Source organism: Cuculus canorus, chromosome 21 (assembly GCF_017976375.1).
Source record: "Cuculus canorus isolate bCucCan1 chromosome 21, bCucCan1.pri, whole genome shotgun sequence".
In the NCBI taxonomy this organism is placed as follows: Eukaryota; Metazoa; Chordata; class Aves; order Cuculiformes; family Cuculidae; genus Cuculus; species Cuculus canorus.
In genome coordinates, this window is record NC_071421.1 from 9,166,464 (window position 1) to 9,186,220 (window position 19,757).

The 19,757-nt window shown below is 49.6% G+C and overlaps 1 protein-coding gene across 2 annotated transcripts in view; it reads right to left on the bottom strand.

Moving 5' to 3' along the window:
- Positions 1–320: 320 nt before the first annotated feature.
- CDC42 (cell division cycle 42) overlaps positions 321–19,757 on the bottom strand; it is a 30,504-nt gene continuing 11,067 nt past the window's right edge. Inside the window, exons 2-6 of one of the 2 annotated variants that reach the window (XM_054085686.1) lie at positions 15,652–15,793; positions 10,949–11,021; positions 7,586–7,695; positions 7,286–7,483; positions 321–1,683 (exon numbers count right to left, since the gene is read on the bottom strand). In XM_054085686.1, the coding sequence (XP_053941661.1) occupies positions 1,594–1,683; positions 7,286–7,483; positions 7,586–7,695; positions 10,949–11,021; positions 15,652–15,756 (576 nt within the window). In that variant the 5' untranslated portion in view covers positions 15,757–15,793 and the 3' untranslated portion in view covers positions 321–1,593. Of the gene's footprint in view, positions 1,684–1,707; positions 3,106–7,285; positions 7,484–7,585; positions 7,696–10,948; positions 11,022–15,651; positions 15,794–19,757 lie in introns of those variants that run through there. The other variant, XM_009567886.2, reaches the window with a different exon arrangement.

The following is a 19,757-nucleotide window of genomic DNA, read 5'->3' on the forward strand; positions in this document are numbered from 1 at the left end:
CGCCTCAGCAGGAGAGGTGCCAGAGCCCAAGAGCCCCACAAGCCAATATCTAATATTGGGGAACAGGCACACTAAGCATTCCCTTCGTTACAAACCACTGCGCCCTTTCTTCAAGGTCAGGTATGATAGCAAAGGCTCTGCAGCAAAGATCAATGCCACGCAGCCAGGAGAGATGAGGGAAGATGGGAACCAACAGGAGTAAGTATTGAGGGAAGACTCAAACTTGCAAGGAACAAAACGGGTCCTCCACCCTCCAAAGGAGGACAAGGGAAATAACTACCCGCAGGCAGGCTTGTGAAGATACTTTATGTTTAATACATCTGAAAAGAATGCATATACAAAGAACTTAGACACGGAAAAGCATTGGTTTGACACTAATGAGTCTACAAGGAATTGGAATTTTGGAAGATGGAGAAGATTAAGTCCTAAAAAACTTTGAATTTGCAAGCCAAACTCTGGTTTTGGTACAAGCCCTCCGACGCTGCCATTGGGCGCCGAGAAGGCCCTACCCCCAGCTCTCCATGAGCACAAGCCCATCCCACACTGCAGGGTGACTTACAAGCCAAACGCAGAACAAGGGGATTCCCTTCCCTGGGTCCTGCATGGTGCCTCAAGCACCACCAGAAACCCTCCCCACGGCTCCCACTGACACAGGTCGGTCTTTCCACCCCTCCCTGAAGGAGGCCACCTCCCCAGCAAGGGATGCACCACCAGGACCAGCTCCAGAACTCATCCTAACGTGCACCATGTCCTTTCAGAGCATCCAAACAGCAGCATAGGTGCTGCTCACTGTAAGCGTCTCTCTAATGATTAAGGATTGGCAGAAGATGGGTTTGTTCACAGCCCACCAACTCAGTCAGGTGTGCTTCAACTGCCTCCATCACATGACAACAGCTTCTGCTGTCAAGATTAAGGAAGAGACCGGCAAATTTGTTTCAAGTCAGATGGTGCAACCAGAGAAAAGGATTCTCCTATTTCTAAGGCTTCATAATTTAGAGGATGGGGCAGGAATTTCTGACCTGTACAGTGGAAAGCCAGGGAAAGGGATACAAGGCAACTTCAGAGGAGATGCAGATCAGTTTTGCACACTCCTCCTTAGAGGAGCACCAGGTGGGGATGTTTTCCTTGCCTGTGTTTGTCTCTGTGCAGGTTCTGTCCACACCCAGGCTGCTGGCTGGCTCAGAGCAGCCCCAGCGGCTCTGGAAAACAGAACCCAGTCTGGCCAGACTGGTGCGAGGGCCAAGGCTGCAGTAAACCAGCCTGGAATTAGTCTATTACAGAAAAGTCAGCACAAGCATGCCTGGATTTTAAACCAAAACATTAGAAACAGTAAACAAAATAAAAACCTAGTATTGATCAGTGTTTCCTGGTAAGACAATTACTCAAAATTAACTAGTTTAACTGAACTGGGGGCATTGGGGAAGACACTAACATTCTCATCTCACACAGGGGCCGTGTGGGGAGACAGGAGTGCAGGGCGTTTGTCATTATTGCAAAAACAAATCTTAAAATTGGTATCTTTAGTTTGATTTAAACATTGCTTTTAGTACGACATCAAACACCAGCTCTGCGGAAGGGGCTCTGGAGGGACGCTCATAGCAGCACACACCTGCGAGTCTTCTTCGGCTCCGGAGGCTCCAGGGCAGCCAATATCGCTTCGTCAAATACATTCTTTAGGCCTTTCTGGAAAGGGGCAAAGAGAGAGAGGGGCAGGCTGATTTGTGAGTGTTCACACAAACCCCACCAAGAGCCACACGGGCAACAAACCCCTCCACTGGCAAGGCGAGGTTTGCCAGCCGCAGTGCCCAGAGCCGCCCTTGCTCCTGCCCCAGCTGCGCGGCCGTGTTAGCGGTTCCTTTGATTGTCCGAAAGGGAGCATGGATCCCTCAGGAGCAGAGCAGTGGACTCCACAAGAAGCAGAACACGCATCCCAAAGTCACTTCCTGAAGGCAACCTGTACGGTTAGTTGGCCACCAACACACCCCACATGCGAATGGCAAAGCAGAAGGCGCTGCATTCCAAGGGAAGCACTCGGCCCGGAGCAGGCCGACACAGCAGGGTAGACCCCAGGTGCCAGGAGGGGACAAGGCAGGCATGCAGGGATGAACCAGTGCGGCACACGCTCCAGTCGGGCTCCCGGCCCCACTACCAGGTGGTAGAAGCAGGCAGCACGTGGTGTCAGAGGAGGACGAAGCGGGTGCCGTAGGCAGCGTGAGGTGAGAGACTGCGGCCAGGAGGTGCACACCGGAATAAAGCTCCATCAGTCACTGATACAAACAACGGCGACTTTTAATTTCAAAATTGAAAGACAAGCTACAATTGATGTTTTCTCCTTAAAACAATAAAAATCAGAAGCATGATCGTTAAGTGGCAGCTTTACATCTTACAGAAACAGGCTCTAAGGATCTAGTGTTGAAATGAAGAGCTCTACCATGTTAGTGAAAGCGGGTTAACAGTTCAGAAAGCAGTAGCAAGTACATCGATATTTTCTTTCCCCCAGGACCGACAAATACTCCACCACAGCACAGACAGCCAAAGCGACAGCAACAGCACAACTTCTCACTGCACAAAGGAGAACCAGGAACCCTCACGTTACAGCGGCACCGTCTCGTGTACTTGGTCATGCAGATACAGTTAAGAGAGTCACAAAGAGGAATCGAACACACACCCAACGGTTCTTCCGGAGTTGGGAAGATCAAACATCACGTCTTATTCTTTTGATCTTTCTTTTATAAACGCTGATATACCCAGACCCTTTCCCACAACAGCCTGAATTATAACTCTACCCACATCTGGCACCCCATGCAGCAGAGAGTTAAGCGAGTCCAGTTCGTGTTCCACGGTCACAAGGTTTGGCTAAAAGGGATTGTTTTCAGTCCAGGAGCCAATACAGAGGTTGCTCTGGGATGGGAAGCAGACACAACAGCTTTCAGTCAAGGTGGGTTTGTTCAGTTTTAACCAGGTTTCTACAGCAGTGGGACAGAGGAAGCAGCAGCAAGAGGGGAAGGAGAAAGTTTAGAATATACAGCACTTCCTTTTGGGCTGAGTTTCCGGAGGCTCGAGGGCAGCTAGGATAGCCTCATCAAACACATTCTTCAGACCTCTCTACAAGACAGAGGGGAGGAGAGAAAACAGCAGCCAGGTTAGAGGGTTAGAGAAAAACAAGCAGATACAAAGAGCAGTCAGGATAGAGCAGGCTGAACTCACAGACTCAGTGACCACATCTACTTTGCAAAACAAAGTAGATCCCAGGAGGAAACCTCATTTGGATGGCCCAGAAGTCAGTGTTGGAGACAGAGCACGGGAGGGACCACATTACACAAACTGAACACCCAGGAGGGCAGAGGCACACAGGCAGGGAACAGGGGGTGGAGAGGGCTGCACAATGGGCAGTGGTTTCCTCTGAACTGCAGATGCATACGTGGGAGTTTATGGGGAATAAACAGAGTGGAAAGCAGCTCACCCCACCGCAGGGGTCCAAAAGGTCAGGGAAACCTTTTGTCATCACCCACTGGGGAGGAGCAAGCACCTCAGGAGGCATGGACTCACAGCTCCCAGCTATGCTGGTGGCACCAAGTCCAGAGCAAAGGCTCCAACAACCCTTCTGCTTTGTGAATTCAGCTCCTGAATAACTGAAGGGCTCCAGATGGCTGCGAAAGCAGGGTGTGCGATGGAAGCAGCACCTCTCCAGTAAGCCACTGGCATCCTCAAACACTGGTTATCAGTCTCTAAACAGTGATGCTACACTGTACTGGGGCTGCTGTTTGACACCCAGAGCCAGTGTGGAGACAGTGCGTTTCAGTTATTCAGTTCAGTTCCCAAAGCAAGTACAACCACGGGGAGACAGGAATGGTGCTAGGACGGGCATAACCGAGATCTAACACCAGACACGCAGTCACAGAATGGCAGGGGTTACACCAGAGCACGAGGCATGCGCTGCATTTGCTGTAAGCACAACGGGAACGCTGCAGCTCCCACTCCTGCATGGCTCTGCCAAGTCACCATGCACACCAGCAGGGAAACCTGGCTCCGGTTGTGCTAACTGGACTCGCCTAAATCTACTGTCATGAGCGTGACCTTCAGAAACCCCCAAGAACTGCTTCATCCCCAGCACAGAGAAAGAGCAAAGCTTATTTAGTCCCTGTAAGCAACTGCAGTCATGGCACAATGAAGCCCTATTTTATTTTACATCATTCAGATGTAGCTGGTTTCTCTCTCACAGATCAGACTGGATACACCCCTTTCAGGAGGGCTTTAATCTTGTTTTCCTGAAGCATAGACGTGGGAGATCTCTAAGGCAATTTCATCTGGAAGCGTTCAAGTCCATCACATTACATGCAAGATCATACTTGAAAGAGTAGAAGTGAAGGGAATCCCCATGTGCGATCGCTCTGCACAGCCTCCTCAGAGACTTTTGTTTTAAATGAGTTACAGCCGAGGCTGCCAGAAAATACAGACCTCAAATAATGAATGCTTGTATAAAGCCTGAGTGCTAATGAGATTTTCCTTCTCTGGGAGAACAAGCCTGCGGTATAAACTCAATTACATCCTGTCAGATAAAGAAGCAGGCAGGGCAAGAGTCAGGAAAACACACTTCCTTAGTTCTCCTGCATGGGGACTTCTCTTCTGTTCTCCTGTTGCGCAGGAGAAATTCATTCGTTCAAGAGAACGGGATTTGTTTTGAAGGAACTAGCAAAAAACTGGGATGAGGGAAGAGGAAAGAACAGGACAGGGACAAAACAGGTGTGGAAAAGGGAACTAGGGTTAAGACCCAGAATGACATGAGAGGAAGACCACAAAGGGAGCGGTGTTCAGTACCACTGGCGCACAGACTCTGCAGTGTGGATAAAGCAACTTGGCTCCTGTGCTGCCCTGCGGAACAGGCTGAGCTCAGGCTGCCTTTACTCGCTCCGTTCACATCCAGTTTAAGACAACTGTGAGCAGAACTGTCAGCCAGCATTAGGAGGGAAAAGGCACAGAATTCAAAGCTCCCCTCCGTGTCAGGCATGAGCACTGAGCTTGAGAAAGTCCACTCAGCCATTTAACTCCTAAGAGCAGCAGAAGCAATAGTGATTTTAGTTGTAATACACGTCAGTCGCCCTTTCCTAACATTGAGCGCTCTCCACTTTTACAGCAGTACTGACAGTTGCAGACAGACGCTGGAAGTGGCTTTGTTACACAAAGGGATTCCCCAGCCTAAGGAAAAGGAGCAGAACAGATTTCTCGGCACTGCGGAGTCATCCAGACTCAGAGAGGAGCAGATAATCCATCCTTAACAGGAAAGGCTCAGACTCAGACCCTTACAGCTCACTCATTATTTTCAGAACACAGACAAAAAAATTCTTCCTCCCAGAAAAAAAAAGAAAAGCATGCTCTGGCTCCAGGATTTTATGATTCCTTGCTACTGTGCTGTCAAAATCACTTCCAACTAATTGTTGGAAAGAAAAAAAAAAGTATCCTATGCTGCGGAAGCAAAGTGCGGAGACAGAAGCTGAGGTAAAAAGAGTCTGAACTTCCCAGCAGAGCCTTGGTTCAATGGAAACCAGCTACTACAGCACAGCCTTGCAGGCAGGAAAACAGCCTTCCCAGCCAGGACAGCCAGCCGCCCCCGTGTTTAGCAAGTGCCAGCTGGATTGCTGCTGGGAAGTCCAAACCACTCCATGCAGACGAACCACCTTTCCGTGGGCCGCTGTTACTGACAGAGGAAAAAGGTGTTTGGGGAAGGGGGGGTGTCAATAACAAAGGAAGAAGAACAGAGCAGATGCCAACCGAATGGTCTTCAGGTCACAGGGCTTCCGAGCCCTCTTTCCAGGTTACTCCTGACTCCTAAAACCATCCGTGGGTACAAAGCACTAGAGCTCTGGAAGAAATTCGGGCTGAGCTTCCAAGGGCACAAAGCTTTTCTCTGCAAAGATACAGCTTAGTCTATCTGGAAACAGAAAAAGCGGATAAACACTGACATTTTTAATTGTATCAACTCTTACTCAGGGAATTTTAAGTGTTTCCATGCAATCTGAGCAAACTGAACAGGGCGAGTATAGAGCTACAGAGGAAAGGCTCTTGGTGAGCGATCCAGGACAAAGCCCTGGTAGATATTTAACCAGCTAAAAGGTTCTACAGCCGAATCCGCAGCAGCATTTGGGATGCGCCAGACATCATCTAAAATAGATCTAAGAACTACAGCCTACACACAAAGAGCCCTCAGCTTGTGTGTGGACAGCAAGTAAAGGCAGCCGAGACCACCTCTTGATCAGGGATTCCCAGGACTCAGGCAGTGTGCCTTGGTGTCCAGCACAAATCCAGGGCCTATTCCCAGCAGACACTCAGGCAAAGCTTTGTTATAAAGAATCCTCGGCATACCAAATGGAAGAGTTAACATGGAGTCTCGGCAAAAGGTGCAAGATGAGCAGAATTTCAGGCTTCATAGAGTTCAGTGATAAAGCTTTGTGCTCAAGGTACTCGAGATGAAGCACAGCAGAACTGATAGGAGTGAGGACTTGACACTGTGCAGCCCTCGGTCCATGCCTATCAAGAGGGACATAGTGGCACTAAGGAAATATTTAAAAGAGTTGTAGTCAATTCTGCACAGTAGGAACACAAGATTAAGTTTCCAGGGCCTCCAAGTCAAGGCAAGGTACCAGCAAGCCAGTGGGTCCCACCCCAGGCAGTATTCCTGACTTAAAGGGAAAGGATAATTGGGTTCCCTGACCTCAAATCAGATGGTTTAGCTGGCTTTAGACTCATGTTCTCCAGTCAGTTCACTCCACATCACCGTGTTTACATCCAAGGAACTATTTCATTGTTATTTTCTGTTTCAACATCGCTTCCACCTCAAGGCAGGCACAGGAAACAGCTCACCACAGCCACACAGGAAGAGGAAGCAGCTCTCGACTCTAAAGGCTTCCAGTCCCACAGGCCCCAACTGCCTTTTCCATGAGGTTTTTCTCTGCCTGGTCTCCTCAGCAGTGAGCTGTGTTCTGTGTCCTAATCCTCTTATCCATAACACATCTTTGAGGTTTGCAGTAGCTTTTTCCTCCAGCACAAAAGCAAACACAGCAAGCACATCCTCCTCCATCACCCCTCTACACTACACTACATCTTCACAGCCCGATTCTTTGTACAACTGCCAACTTCTTGTGCTTCAGAACAGCAGGACAAAGAGAAAGCTACAGTGTTGACAGAAGAACCAGAGCTTATACCCTTCTACATCCACATTGAGCTGGTTTTCCCCATAACTGAAAGAAGTATGGAATATAAACTGGCCAAAACTGGTCAAAGACCTCACCTGCGTAAGCGCAGAGCATTCCACGTATTTGACGGCCTTCAGGTCCCGGGCCAGTTTTTCAGCCGTCTCTGGAGTTATGGGCTTCTGCTTGTTCTTGGCAAGTTTCTCAATTGTTGAGGGATCATCTCTTAGATCAATCTGGGTCCCAACAAGCAGGAAAGGAGTCTTTGGACAGTGGTGAGTAATTTCAGGTACCCACTAAAGACAGAAGACACAAGATTTGTCACTAAGCACCCAAAGTAACCCCCAACATGTCTGAAATGACAGCAGCAGCTCCCATCTAAGCAGAGTTCAACCAACCTTTTCTTTCACATTTTCAAATGAAGAAGGAGACACCACTGAAAAACAGACCAGAAAGACATCTGTCTGCGGGTAGCTGAGGGGTCGTAATCTATCATAGTCTTCCTGACCTGGAGGAGGAGAAAAGTAACACAGGATTAGACCCAGACGATGGACCACAGCTCTTTATGGGCGGTTAGGACACATATTCCAGCACAATAGCATTACTGTGACTAATCCCAGTTCTTAAGCAAATACACATGCCCTGAACCCAAACACTGAGATTGGAGTTTACAAATCCAGAATTCATTCAGTTGCTACGTAACAAAGAGCTGCTTAAAGTCACAGGCGAGCTGAGCACTCGATGGGAACCCACCGGAATACATTCTGATATCAAACACCCTCAAACTGTGTAAGACTCTACTCAATTGTAACAAGAAGCAGAAGGAGGTGGATGCGGTTATGGATGAGGTTTCCTGCACTCGATCCATGCATTAGATGTCCTATGTCACCAGATTTCAGGACCCTGCAAAACTCCTGCAGTTTGGAGAAGGAATAAAAAGGCAGTTTTGTTCACTGGAATGTTCTGACTTCTGCTTGTGAGCACTTAGTGAAGCATCCTCCAAGCAGGAAGAGGAGAGCACTGCTGTCAAAGGGGAGAGCATGTGCCGACACCCAGCAGCGTTCCCCAAACACCATCCCAAGTCTCCATGCTGGCTGTGCTCCTGAGGAAGCCAGGCTCTTCCCTTTGCATCCTTGAGGGAGCAGGCAGTCACTGCAGGGCTCCGTCAGTGCTGACCAACTAGCTTGACACTGCCTGAGCTCAGCCGTAAACCTCCTCTTGATGAAGCCATATTCTGTTTTTAGAAAGCAAACCTGGCACCAAAGGAGCTGCTGTGCTCGCTGGCAAACACACTTGTTTGGCTGGTGACACAGGACCGGGAGGAACAGCGGGTACACGTGAGCCTGTGCAGCCATTCAGCCACACCGGGACAGGTTGGAGAGTTGGGTGGAAAGGAACCTCATGGAGTTCAACACAGGCAAGCGCATGTGGGAGCACCTGGGGAGGAACAACCTCACACACCAGGACAGGTGAGGGGCTGACTGGCTGGGAAGCAGCCCTGCAGAGAAGGATCTGGGATCCTGGTGGACACCAAGCCAATCATGAGCCAGAAACAAGCCCTCGTGGCCAAGGCAGCCAATGGTGCCTGTGGTGCACGAAGAGGAGTGTGGCCAGCAGGGCGAGGGATGTTCCCTCTCCCTCTGCTCTGCCCTAGGGAGACCCCATCTAGAGTCCTGTGTCCAGTTCTGGGCTCCCCAGCTCAGGAAAGACAAGGAATGACTGCGAGAAAGTCCAGCAGAGGCCACAGAGATAAGGGGCCTGCAGTATCCCATGAGGCAAGGCTGAGACACCCGAGTCTGTCCAGCCTGGAGAGGAGGAGACAGAGAGGGAATCCCATCGATGCTGATCCATATCCAACAGGTGGGGGGCAGGAGGAAGGGTCAGACTCTGCTCAGTGGTGCCCAGACACAGAACAAGAGGCACCGGGCACAAAGTGGAACAAGGGAAGTTCCATCTGGACACGAGGAAAAACTGTGCAGGTGAAGCCCTGAAACCAGCTGCCCAGGGAGGGTGTGGAGTCTCCTCCAGAGAAATCCAGCCCGCCTGGACATGCTCCTGTGCCACTGCTGGAGGCGCCCATGCTGTAGCCAAGGTGGGACTGGATGAGCTCAGAGGGCCCTTCCCACCCTGGCAATAGGATTCTGTGAAATCAGGAACTCTTGTTCAAAATGCCTCAGATTCCAACAGATGCTCTCACCAATCATGCAGGACAAAGACCTCTGAGATCCTGAAGGAGATGACTCAACACCTGGGGCACCTCACTAATGGAAGGTCTGCAGTTGGAAGATGGAGGTCTAAACAGCTTGTTAGAGCTATCGTGCTTGGCTGGACACAGCAGAGCTACAGCGTAACCAAACACCTTATTGCCATTAACAGATTCCTTCAAGAAGCTTTGCCTTCAGAGCATAAGGTCAACACAGACTTTTTTTTCTTTTCTTAATTTCACAGTTAGCAATAGGGGTTTCATCCATCCTTAAGTTCTATAACTTGTGCTGGCTGCTATCAGCAAAATGCAGGTGACCTTTAAGGAACAAAAGCTCCAGAACGAAAGCCTTTACACTCAAGTGCGCAGAATCCCCAACATACATGGAGCCCCTTGGCAAGGTTTCAGAATCCCTGGGTGAGTTACTGCACTCTGTGAGCAGCACAGGGACAGGGAAATCTGCAAACCCAACCATTTCCCCAGGGCGTCAGCAGGAAAACAAAGAGAGAAGGACCTAACACAGCTCTGACCCACACAGGCACCAGGCCGCTGTAGCTGGTCCCACAGTCCCAGTCCCAAAGGAGTCTACACATTGTGTGTCAGGGAGGAGCCCCTCTCCTCTAACTCCTCACCCAGGAAAAAGAGGTTTGCATCAATACACAACCAAGTTTGGGAAAAGACTGTGAAGAGCTAATTGAAGCTATGCTGTTTAATAGGAAGCCTAAGATAGTTTCATTAATCAAATAAGAAATTAATGATGCATCTCTAAGAATACAGCTGGAAATAGTGAGGTTAAGCTTCAGATAGATAGTTTTAGGCAGCAGCTTATCAACTGAGCTTTCTGCAAGGGCCCTTCTGAAGGATGGCTTACCCAATGCTGCCACGCCACTTGGGTTTCATTACAGGTTGGGGTTGGGTAACCAGCAGAGGAACCCGTTCCTACCATTTCCTGCTAAGCTTTCCCATGTGCAAAGCACCAGGTGTGGCTGTTCAATCACTCTGCATTTCTCCAGCCAGAGACTGAGATACAGCCTCATATCCATAACCAAAATCTGCAGATTTCATCTCAAAAAAGTCCACCTAACATCCTGACTTCACCTGTGTGACAAACGCAGAGACATGTCACCTGCTATGCTCACATTAGCCATTCTGTCTTGACATTTGGTCAAGAAACAAGCTATTTACTCAACAAAAAAACATTATACAACCCACGTATTTTATTCAACACAACCTTCTCCTTTGATTTTCTTTAAAACCATAGAGAATCCCTGTCCTTCAGGTTCACCTGGATTAGAGGTGGACATATGAACCTTGTCACCTGTATCACAAAATAAAATAGCTCTAACAGAAATGGAACGGCTTCTTCGTTTGGTTGAATGGGATTTTGTTTAAATAAATTCAATCTAGCAACTCTCCAGAGCTCAGGAACAAAAAAACAAGGAAGGAGTTTCCCCTTTCACTAAAAAACAGTTTAAAAAAGGAACCAGCTGTGTGTCTCCTCATTCAACACCAACCAAACCCTGGGCAATTACAGGGGCACAAGCAGTCAATCTCTCACCTGCGGTGTCAAAGAGGCCTAGGGTGTAAGGCTCTCCTCCGATCATCACTGTTACAGCATAGTTATCAAAAACCTGTGAAGAGAAACACATTTAAAGGAGGTGAATATACCATATTTCAAACCATCATCCTGTTCCAATCTTTACAAGAGGTGTCCGCACAGGAGAGTAGAAGCCAGGGGGCTTACAAGGCTGCAGACAGATCACAGAATCCTTTGGTTGGAAAAGACCTTTGAGGTAGAGTCCAACTGTACCTGTCCACTACTAAAGCATCCCTGAGCACCTCATCTACCTGTCTTTTAAACACTTCCAGGGATGGAGACTCCACCACCTCCCTGGGCAGCCTCTGACAGTGCCCGAGAACCCTTCCAGTGAAGAAATTTTTCCTGATGTCCAATCTAAACCTGTCCTGGCACAACTTGAGACAATTCCCTCTTGTACTATTGCCTGTTACTTGGGAGAAAAGATCAACACCGACCTCACCACAACCTCCTTTACAGGAGCTGCAGAGAGCAATGAGGTCTAACCTCAGCCTCCTCTTCTCCAGGCTATACAACCCCATGTCCCTCAGCCACCTCTCATAACCCTTCTTCTCCAGATCCTTCCTCAGCTCCATATCCCTTCTCTGGACATTTTCCAATCCCTCAAGGTCCTTCTTGTAGCGAGGGGCCCATTTTAGTCTGGAACAGGGATGCGGGTGCTGTTTCCATGAGGTACCCAGAGCAAAGGCACATGGGGATACAAGCACAGGTAACAGGGTAAAAAGCCACCGAGCACAACAACACCTGCAACAGCTCTTGCCTGTGATTGCAAAGAGATTTCCCACACTGCCACAGAAATTCCCACCTCCACACCCAGTCTGACACAGCAAATGCGTCCCCGCACAGATAGAACTGATCAACCTCAGCCCAGCCCACTGGGATACAGAGCTATGGGGCTGCACCAGAGCCCTCTGTGGTTCATCCTGCTGGACATCTAGGGACTTCAGTCTAGAGTTCATCTCAGCAGGAACCTCTGGAGGACACAATAGAGCTGGTCACAAATCAGCATGTGTCAGTCACTCTCGGTCTAAGCAGAAGACCCAGCTCTGCCATGCCAAGTTCCACCATCTCTGCACAGCATCCAGCACAACAGCCCAGTCATAGAATTATGGAATCACTGAGGTTGGAAAAGACCTCTAAGCTTATCCAGTCTAAACGTCAGCCTAACCCCACAATGCCTGCTAAACCATGTCCCCAGGTGCCATGGCCTCACGGTTTTTGAACCCCTCCAGGGACGGATACTCCCCCACTGCCCTGGGCAGCCTCTGCCAGGCCTTCACCACACGTCAGTACAGAAATTTTTCCTGATATCCAATCTAAGCCTCCTCTGGCACAACTTGAGGCCATTTACTCTTGCCCTATCACTTGTTACTTGGGAGAGGAGACCAGCACCCATCTCACCACAACCTCCTTTCCAGTAGTTGTCCTCTAGGGCAGCCAACACTGCTAAAGTTGTTCCACCCAGGAACTTGTTTACAACACAGGTGAACATGAGGACCTGCCCAAAGCCTTCTCCAACACCTACACATTCAGCAGACTTAAGTTAGCATCCAGAATTTCCATAACCATTTCATCTTCAGCACGGCAACAGAAAGTACCTGTACCACTCCCACTGCGAAACAACCCAGCCTGCCCCTGCACGCTGCAAAGCCAGGCTAGGAGACAGCTGAGATCGCTGAACAAGAGTACGGAAGTTCTGCTTCAACACAAGTGAAGTCTGAGCTGCTCCTGCAGCTGGAGTAAACCCTACATGAGAGGCCAGCAGCCATCACAAAGGCTTTTTCATGGAAGTGCGGATGGAGGGACACAGAGCAATAAGCCGTCACCTGCAGCCATTAACAGGATTTAGTGAGAGCTGCTGGCCTTGAACAAATCCAACTGAAAACTGAGATAAGACCAGTGAGACAGAGCTTCAAGGCTGAACCTCCAGGAGTGTCAACCCATCTCCTTCCCACTGAGCTGTCCTGGTTAAAGCAAGACCCGAGATACCAGTTGCTTCAACTTTTCTCAGCTCACAGCTACAGCCGCTGCATGCTGCCTGTTCCCAGGAACGTTTCTGGAAGCACAAGTCTCCTCTCAAACTATTCAGGATTAGCATTCAAGCTTTTAAAGAATTGCAAGAGATTTTTCAGGCTGATACCCTCACCTGGAGTCCAATCCTTCACACACAGCACAGAGTTTGCCTGACTGGACACCCCAGAAAGAGTCCAGCTACAAACACAGCCTCAGGGTGGTAGAGAACAATAAGCAGTTTCCAAGGCTGTTACAGATGTTGTGACCACCACTTCGAGACTCCTCAGCACGGGTGGGGATAAGAACCCCTCTACTGTGAGGTAAAGAACAAGAACCTGGAATGCTCTGTGCTGAAGGTCACAGCATTTGCTCTTTCAGGTGTCAGAAGATGAAACAATCATGGAATGGTTTGCTTTGGAAGGGACCTTTATAGGTCATCCAGTCCAACACCTTGCAGGAACATCTTCAACCAGACCAGGCTGCTCCAAGCCCCATCCAGCCTGGCCTTGAACACCTCCAGAGATGGGGCAGCCACCACTGCTCTGGGTGACCTGGGCCAGGGCCTCTCTACCCCCGCAGCAAAACATTTCTCCCTAAGATGTCATCTCAGCCCCCCTCTTTCAGCTGAAAACCATTTCCCTCATCCTATCCTTGCACTCCCTGATCAAGGGAGCCTCCCCAGCTTTCCTGCAGCCCCTTTCACTACTGGAAGCTGCTCTAAGGTCTCCCCGGAGCTTTCTCTTCTCCAGGCTGAACAACCCCATCTCTCTCAGTCCTAAGATGGTCTCTGCAGCTCAATTTCCCACAGACTTCCCTTCACTTTCACCCAGTGAACAGGAAGTCTAGGAGCTGCCCTTGGGAAATCCACATGCCTGCTCCCTCAGGATGATTTTTTTTGTTTAGCTTTCTGTCTGCAAAATGGGAATTTTGTGTTTAAGGTATAGCCACGATCGACCAGCTCTAGGGTTCAGTCCCAGGGAGCCCAGGGTTACAGACCAGCCTTCAGACAGACCTGACACCTACAGCCTTGCAACGTAATCACAGAATCACAGAATGGTTTGAGTTGGAAGGGACCTCAAAGCCCATTCAGCTCCCCTGCCACAGGCAAGGACAGCTCCCATTGGATCAAGTTGCTCCAAGCCCCAACAAACCTGGCCTTGAGCACCTCCAGGGATATTCGAGACATCCAGACATTGCTTCAGTATGGTACGCCAGCTGCTACAGGTCCAGCACAGCATGCAGTTGCCCTGGAAGCATCACACCAGGATACCCTGCACCACTCTCAAACTTGAGAATGGCAAAACGCAGCTTAAAATGCAACCAGCCTATAACAGGGGACCCCAACGAGAGAAGCTTAATGTGGGTTTCCACACCCATAGCACAACTCCCCAGTTCCTAACAGCGGCCACTGCGTCCAACCAGAACCCTCCCAGCTTTGAGAGCCCTTTCATCTTCAGATCCAAATCTACAACTGAACACAAACCTTTTCACCCTGTGGAGTTCTGTTCTGTTCCTAACAAACTTCACATTCAGCAAGCTGGAAATCCATGGACAGCGTACAGAGCCCACACCTCAAAGAGGCCATAACATCCACTGCAACTCCTTTGCCACAGCAAGAGGTGTTTCCATGAAGTGGTGACTATTCCAGCAGAGGGATCCAGCACTGCTGTCTACTGTCTCAGAAGAGCCATCTGTCTTTCCAGTTGCTTTATAATAGCAGAAAGAATTATTGACCCTTCCATCAGCAGGTGTTCAACCTCTTTGCTACCTATTTCCAGGTCCAAACTGGTGTGAGGTCCCCAGGTGAGCTCTCTATTGGGCACACCCACAGAAGATGGCCTTTTGGGGCCGTAACAGAGAAAACCAGTAAAAAGAGCATCCAGATGTCAAAGCCTCTTGCAGGAACCTCACTAAAACCCTGAGCTACTCCGTATCAGGACACTGGTTCTGTGTATGCAATGTCAACTTTTCTGTTGAAAAGAGCATGCACGTGAGCCCCGCTGGCCATCAAATGGCCTCCATCATTAGATAAGCCAAGGAATTCAGTACCTCAGCAAACGAAGCTCAAAAAGATTACTTGAGGAGTCCAGGACTACACATAGTTGGCAAATGTTTGGAAGTACAACTTGAATGAGACTGTATGGTCTAGATCCAAACCTGACCTCCGCCAAGCATGAGAGAAACACTGAGCCACTCTCCACAGGTCACTGCACGACCTCCAGAGCTGCAGAGCAAAACTGAGCATCAGCAAACGTCACCTGTAGTCGCAAACCATTCCAGCAACACACAATATTGCCATCCCTAAGGACAAAGACGTGGCAAGAGCTGAGCGGGCATTTTTCTGCTCAGTCCCGACAACAGAAAAGAACCTTGCTCCCACAATCCAGCTGGTAGCCAGGGATTCCCAGATCCTGCAGGAATGGACCAGACACAGGAAAAGCATCCCAGCACCAGCAGGTAATACAGAGACAACAGCAGTGCAGCAAACACACCAGCCACTGCTCTCCCATGGCATATCCATCAGTCTCCAACAGGGAAGCAAGGCGTAAGAACAAGAATTAAGGCACGCAGGCCACAAAGGTTATGAAGGAAACTCTTGCTGCCCTACCCCCTTATGCCCAAAGAACAGCTGGAGCCATTCTGCCACTTACCGTTGGTACATATTCCGATGGGAATTTATTTGTTGTGTAAGAAATTAAGAGACAGGTTTTACCAACAGCGCCATCGCCCACGACTACGCACTTGATCGTCTGCATGGCTGAAGGCTACGAGAACAGCGACTCCAACGAGAACCTGAAAGAAAAGACGCAAACGTGTTTAGGTGTTTCTCACTGTCACTTGATAGCAGAATGTGTCGCTGATGGAGCCCAAAGCACTGATGGCACTTACAAGAGCTGAGAGCAAGATGTTCCCAGATGAGTGGACAGATTCGCTCTCTCCATCACACACATGAGAGAGGAAACTGCTCATTTTCATAAATGCAAACACCTCCTCCCAGCAGCCAATCCTCTCCCACCACAAATCATCACCAAACAGCACCTATGACAATGCTTGGCAGCATCGCTTTCCTACCCTGGGATGAAGGGCTAAACAAATCCAGTGTGATTTTTACCTACAAGTATGGATAAAGGGTCTTAAGGCCTTTCCAGACTGTTTTTAATGCATGGAAGCGCCCAGCGCTCGATGCACCAAATGCCAAGTGGGCCTTGGCAGCTGCTGGGTAACACAAGCCTTGTAAAGGACCTTCAGCAGAGCTCAGCAGGAAACACAGCAGCATGAGCTTTAAAGCCAGTTTATGGGGTAAATATAAGCAGGTACAGACAAACATGATTAATTCCTCCTCTTATCCTTTTCAAGGCCTAAGCACAGTCCCCACTCCTTTGGTTAAAGGTGCTGCTCAGTATGTATTTTGAAGTGGGCAACAGTGCTGAGCAGTCCAGTGGGGCACCTGGATCCAAAGGAGCCACCCCACCGCTCTCCAGACACGACACAATCATGAGGGACCCAGCTACTTCACCTGTGTCCCAGCACAGACTTCAGCACATGACCCGAATCAGTATTTGCTATCAATACATCCTGCAAACAACAGCCAGGTTCCTCCAGTGCCAGGCACAACTGCCCTTCATTAATATATCATTTAATTAGAAAGACATCAGATTCCTGACAATTCATCCACACACAGAGGTGAAATCCCAAACCCAGACCAGTGGCAAAGCTCCTACTGACTTCCAGAATTTCTGTATTACTGGAAGCAGTTTTATTTACAGCAGTAAAGACTCACAAAGTGAGTTACCCCGCAAGGGCGTGGGGGAGAAGACGAGGGGAGAAACTCACCACAGCAAACTGATCTTCAGGACGGTAGCCGTGCTTTACCCTAGCAAAGATGCTGCCACAGCTCTCAGTTCTAGGGAACTACACAAAACCTATGAAATTGGTCCCTACCAAACTGTGCATTTGGGCACCTCCTGGGGATTTCACTCCTCAGAGTGATCTGGAAGAAACACAATGCACCTTCAGGTTCTGGAGTGCTCTGCTGGCAGTTGGCAACATGGTTTGATGGTGTGGATCACATCCTCACACCTGCAAGGAAACACCATTGCTAGCAACTCATAACAAAGCTTGAACCAGTAGCCTTTCTACAGATGGGGCAGGGATGCTCAAAGCTGTAGACAAAGCCAGCTGCCTTCAGAATGAACATCCTCAAAAGTTCCTAAAATCAGCACTGGTAGGGGAATATTAATCCCTGCTGTTCCCACAATCCACAGACAGATCCACATGAAGCCAACGTTAGGAATCTCAGAATGATTAAGGTTGAAAAGCCCTCTAAGCTCATCCAGTCCAATCATCAACCCAACGCCACCGTGCCTGCTAAGACACGTCCCAAGTGCCATAGGCACATGGTTTTTGATACCATCCAGGGATGGAGACTCCACCATTGCCCTGGGCAGCCTCTGACAGGGCTTTACCACCTTTCAGTAGAGATTTTTCCCTAATATCCAATCTAAGCCTTCCCTGGTGCAACTTCAGGCCATTTCCTCTCATCTTATCACTTGTTACATGGCAGCAGAGCCAGGCACCCACCTCACCACAACCTCCTTTGCGGGAGCTGCAGAGTGTGATGAGGACTCCCCTCAGCCTCCTCTTCTCCAGGCTTAACAACGCCAGGGCCCTCAGCTGCTCCCAGAACCCCTGGGCTCCAGACCATTCTTCAGCTCCGTTCCCTTCTCCAGATGCGCTCCAGCCCCTCACTGTCTTTCTTGTAGTGAGAAGCCCAAAACTGAACGCAGGATTCCAGGTGCAGCCTCACCAGTGCCGAGTCCAGGGGGACGATCCCTTCCCTGCTGCTGCTGGCCACACCATATGGCAGTGAAGAGGACATCCACCAGCATCTGGTGTGTCAGGCACTTGGGACACTTATCTATACATCTGCTTTCAGCATAGACAGAGACAATGACTGATCTGTGGGGGGATTGGGCGTTATTGCCAGTCCTCTACGTGATGCCATATTTCAGTGTCAGACCAGCAATCTGTTGGTGGATGCAGCAGGCCCAGCTCAGGCAGGATCAGCAGCACAGGATAAAGTCCCACCAACAGCTTCATTAACACCACAGAAAGCTCCAAAATGCAGCCCTGACACAAACACATTTACTCAGAAGGACAAAGCAATTGTTTTCATTTCAAATTATGTTTTCTGTGTCCAGGTCAGCCCAATTGTTTAAATCCCACTGATAGCAGTCACTATTGCCCCAGCTGCTCAGGCGCTGCTGTAGTCCCACCTCACTGCACTGGTGACACCAGTCAGAAAGGAAACATCACATTTAGGATTAAAAAAAAACACCAGAAAGCAAGCAGGCAACGGAACTGAGCAGCCCAGCCCCACATTAACAGAGGCTTCAAGCTCAAAGCAAAGGTGGAAAGGGATGAGTCACTAGTTAAGTAGATTTTAAAAGGAAAACACATCAAAAGAGGCCTTGCTATCCAACTCAAGCACATTCCAACTAGAACCAGCCCCAGTTACTGGAGTGCCTCACTGCTTTGGCCAGCCCCCTCCACACAGTAAGGCAGCGTCATCTGCCTTTTGTCACTGCACAACACAGGCAGAAGCCTTCATGAACTCCCCTCAGAGTCAATAAATGCAGTACAGAACAACTCTCCACACTGGGTTTCCCAGCCACTCGCTGGATGCTTTTCCAGCTCCAGCTGGAATTCACTGCGCTGCCCACCCAGACTCAGAAACCCTATCTCTGGCTGCGCTTGCTCGCCCCCAGTGCCGAGTCCACCCAGTTTCAGGTTAACAGCACCGTGCAGCCATGCTCACACAAATCTCATTACACTCCCCACCCCGCCCCTGTGGGCGCCACCTCCTCTCCGTGTTCCTCCCCTTCCTGCCTGCTCCACTTCCCTCCCACCCTCCTGCAAACAGATTCGCATTTCCGTGTTTGCCCACAATGTGTAGGCTACACGACCGCTTCCAGACAGCCCTTCCAGAACCTGTGGAGCAGAGTCCAGGGAAGTCCAGGTTCTGAAGCCCTTCCCACACATTGCATCATCCCAACCTGTGAGTAAGTCCAAACCTGAGCGTTCTGCACATGCACTCAGACAAGGAAAGCTCGCTTGTGCCTTTATGAAAAAAGAATGGCTGTGTTTAGTGTTCCTTTCTAAAACTCACTGCTCCAGAGGGCATCAAGCAAGCAATGAGATGAACCAGAAGGTGCATCAAGACACAAGACTGTGCTGCCACCTCCAAGGCTTCCCTGGTTTTAGCGACCACCAGGTCCCTGTGCCATGACCGGGAGAGAAGCTGCTGCGCTCTGCAGGGGCTCAGGTCGAAGCCTCCAGTGAAGGTGGAGCACATGCTCTACACACTCCTGCCACACAGACTGCATTACTCCCGTACAGTCCAACTCTCCCAGCAAACGATCAGCTTTCCCTAAACTACAGCTCTCAAAGAGAGCCCAAATTCAGAACACTTCCACAAAAGCCCTGCTTACTCCCACCCTGCGGCTCCAATTCACTCAGGCAAGCCCAGATAAAACGGGCACCACGCTGCGCTGGGCTGAGCATGAAGCAAAGGCTCCGAACTCAAAACTGCCTTTTCCTACAAGATGACCCCATCCTCAAGGGTTTCTTGCAGTGTGAACAGAACAGAGTGCAAACACCCCACAGTCTCCTTCTGGAACACAAGGCAGAACCCAAACTGCACAAGAGAGGCCTGGAAAAGTCTGAGCAGGGCAGGGTGGTTCTTTTTTCCTTTCTA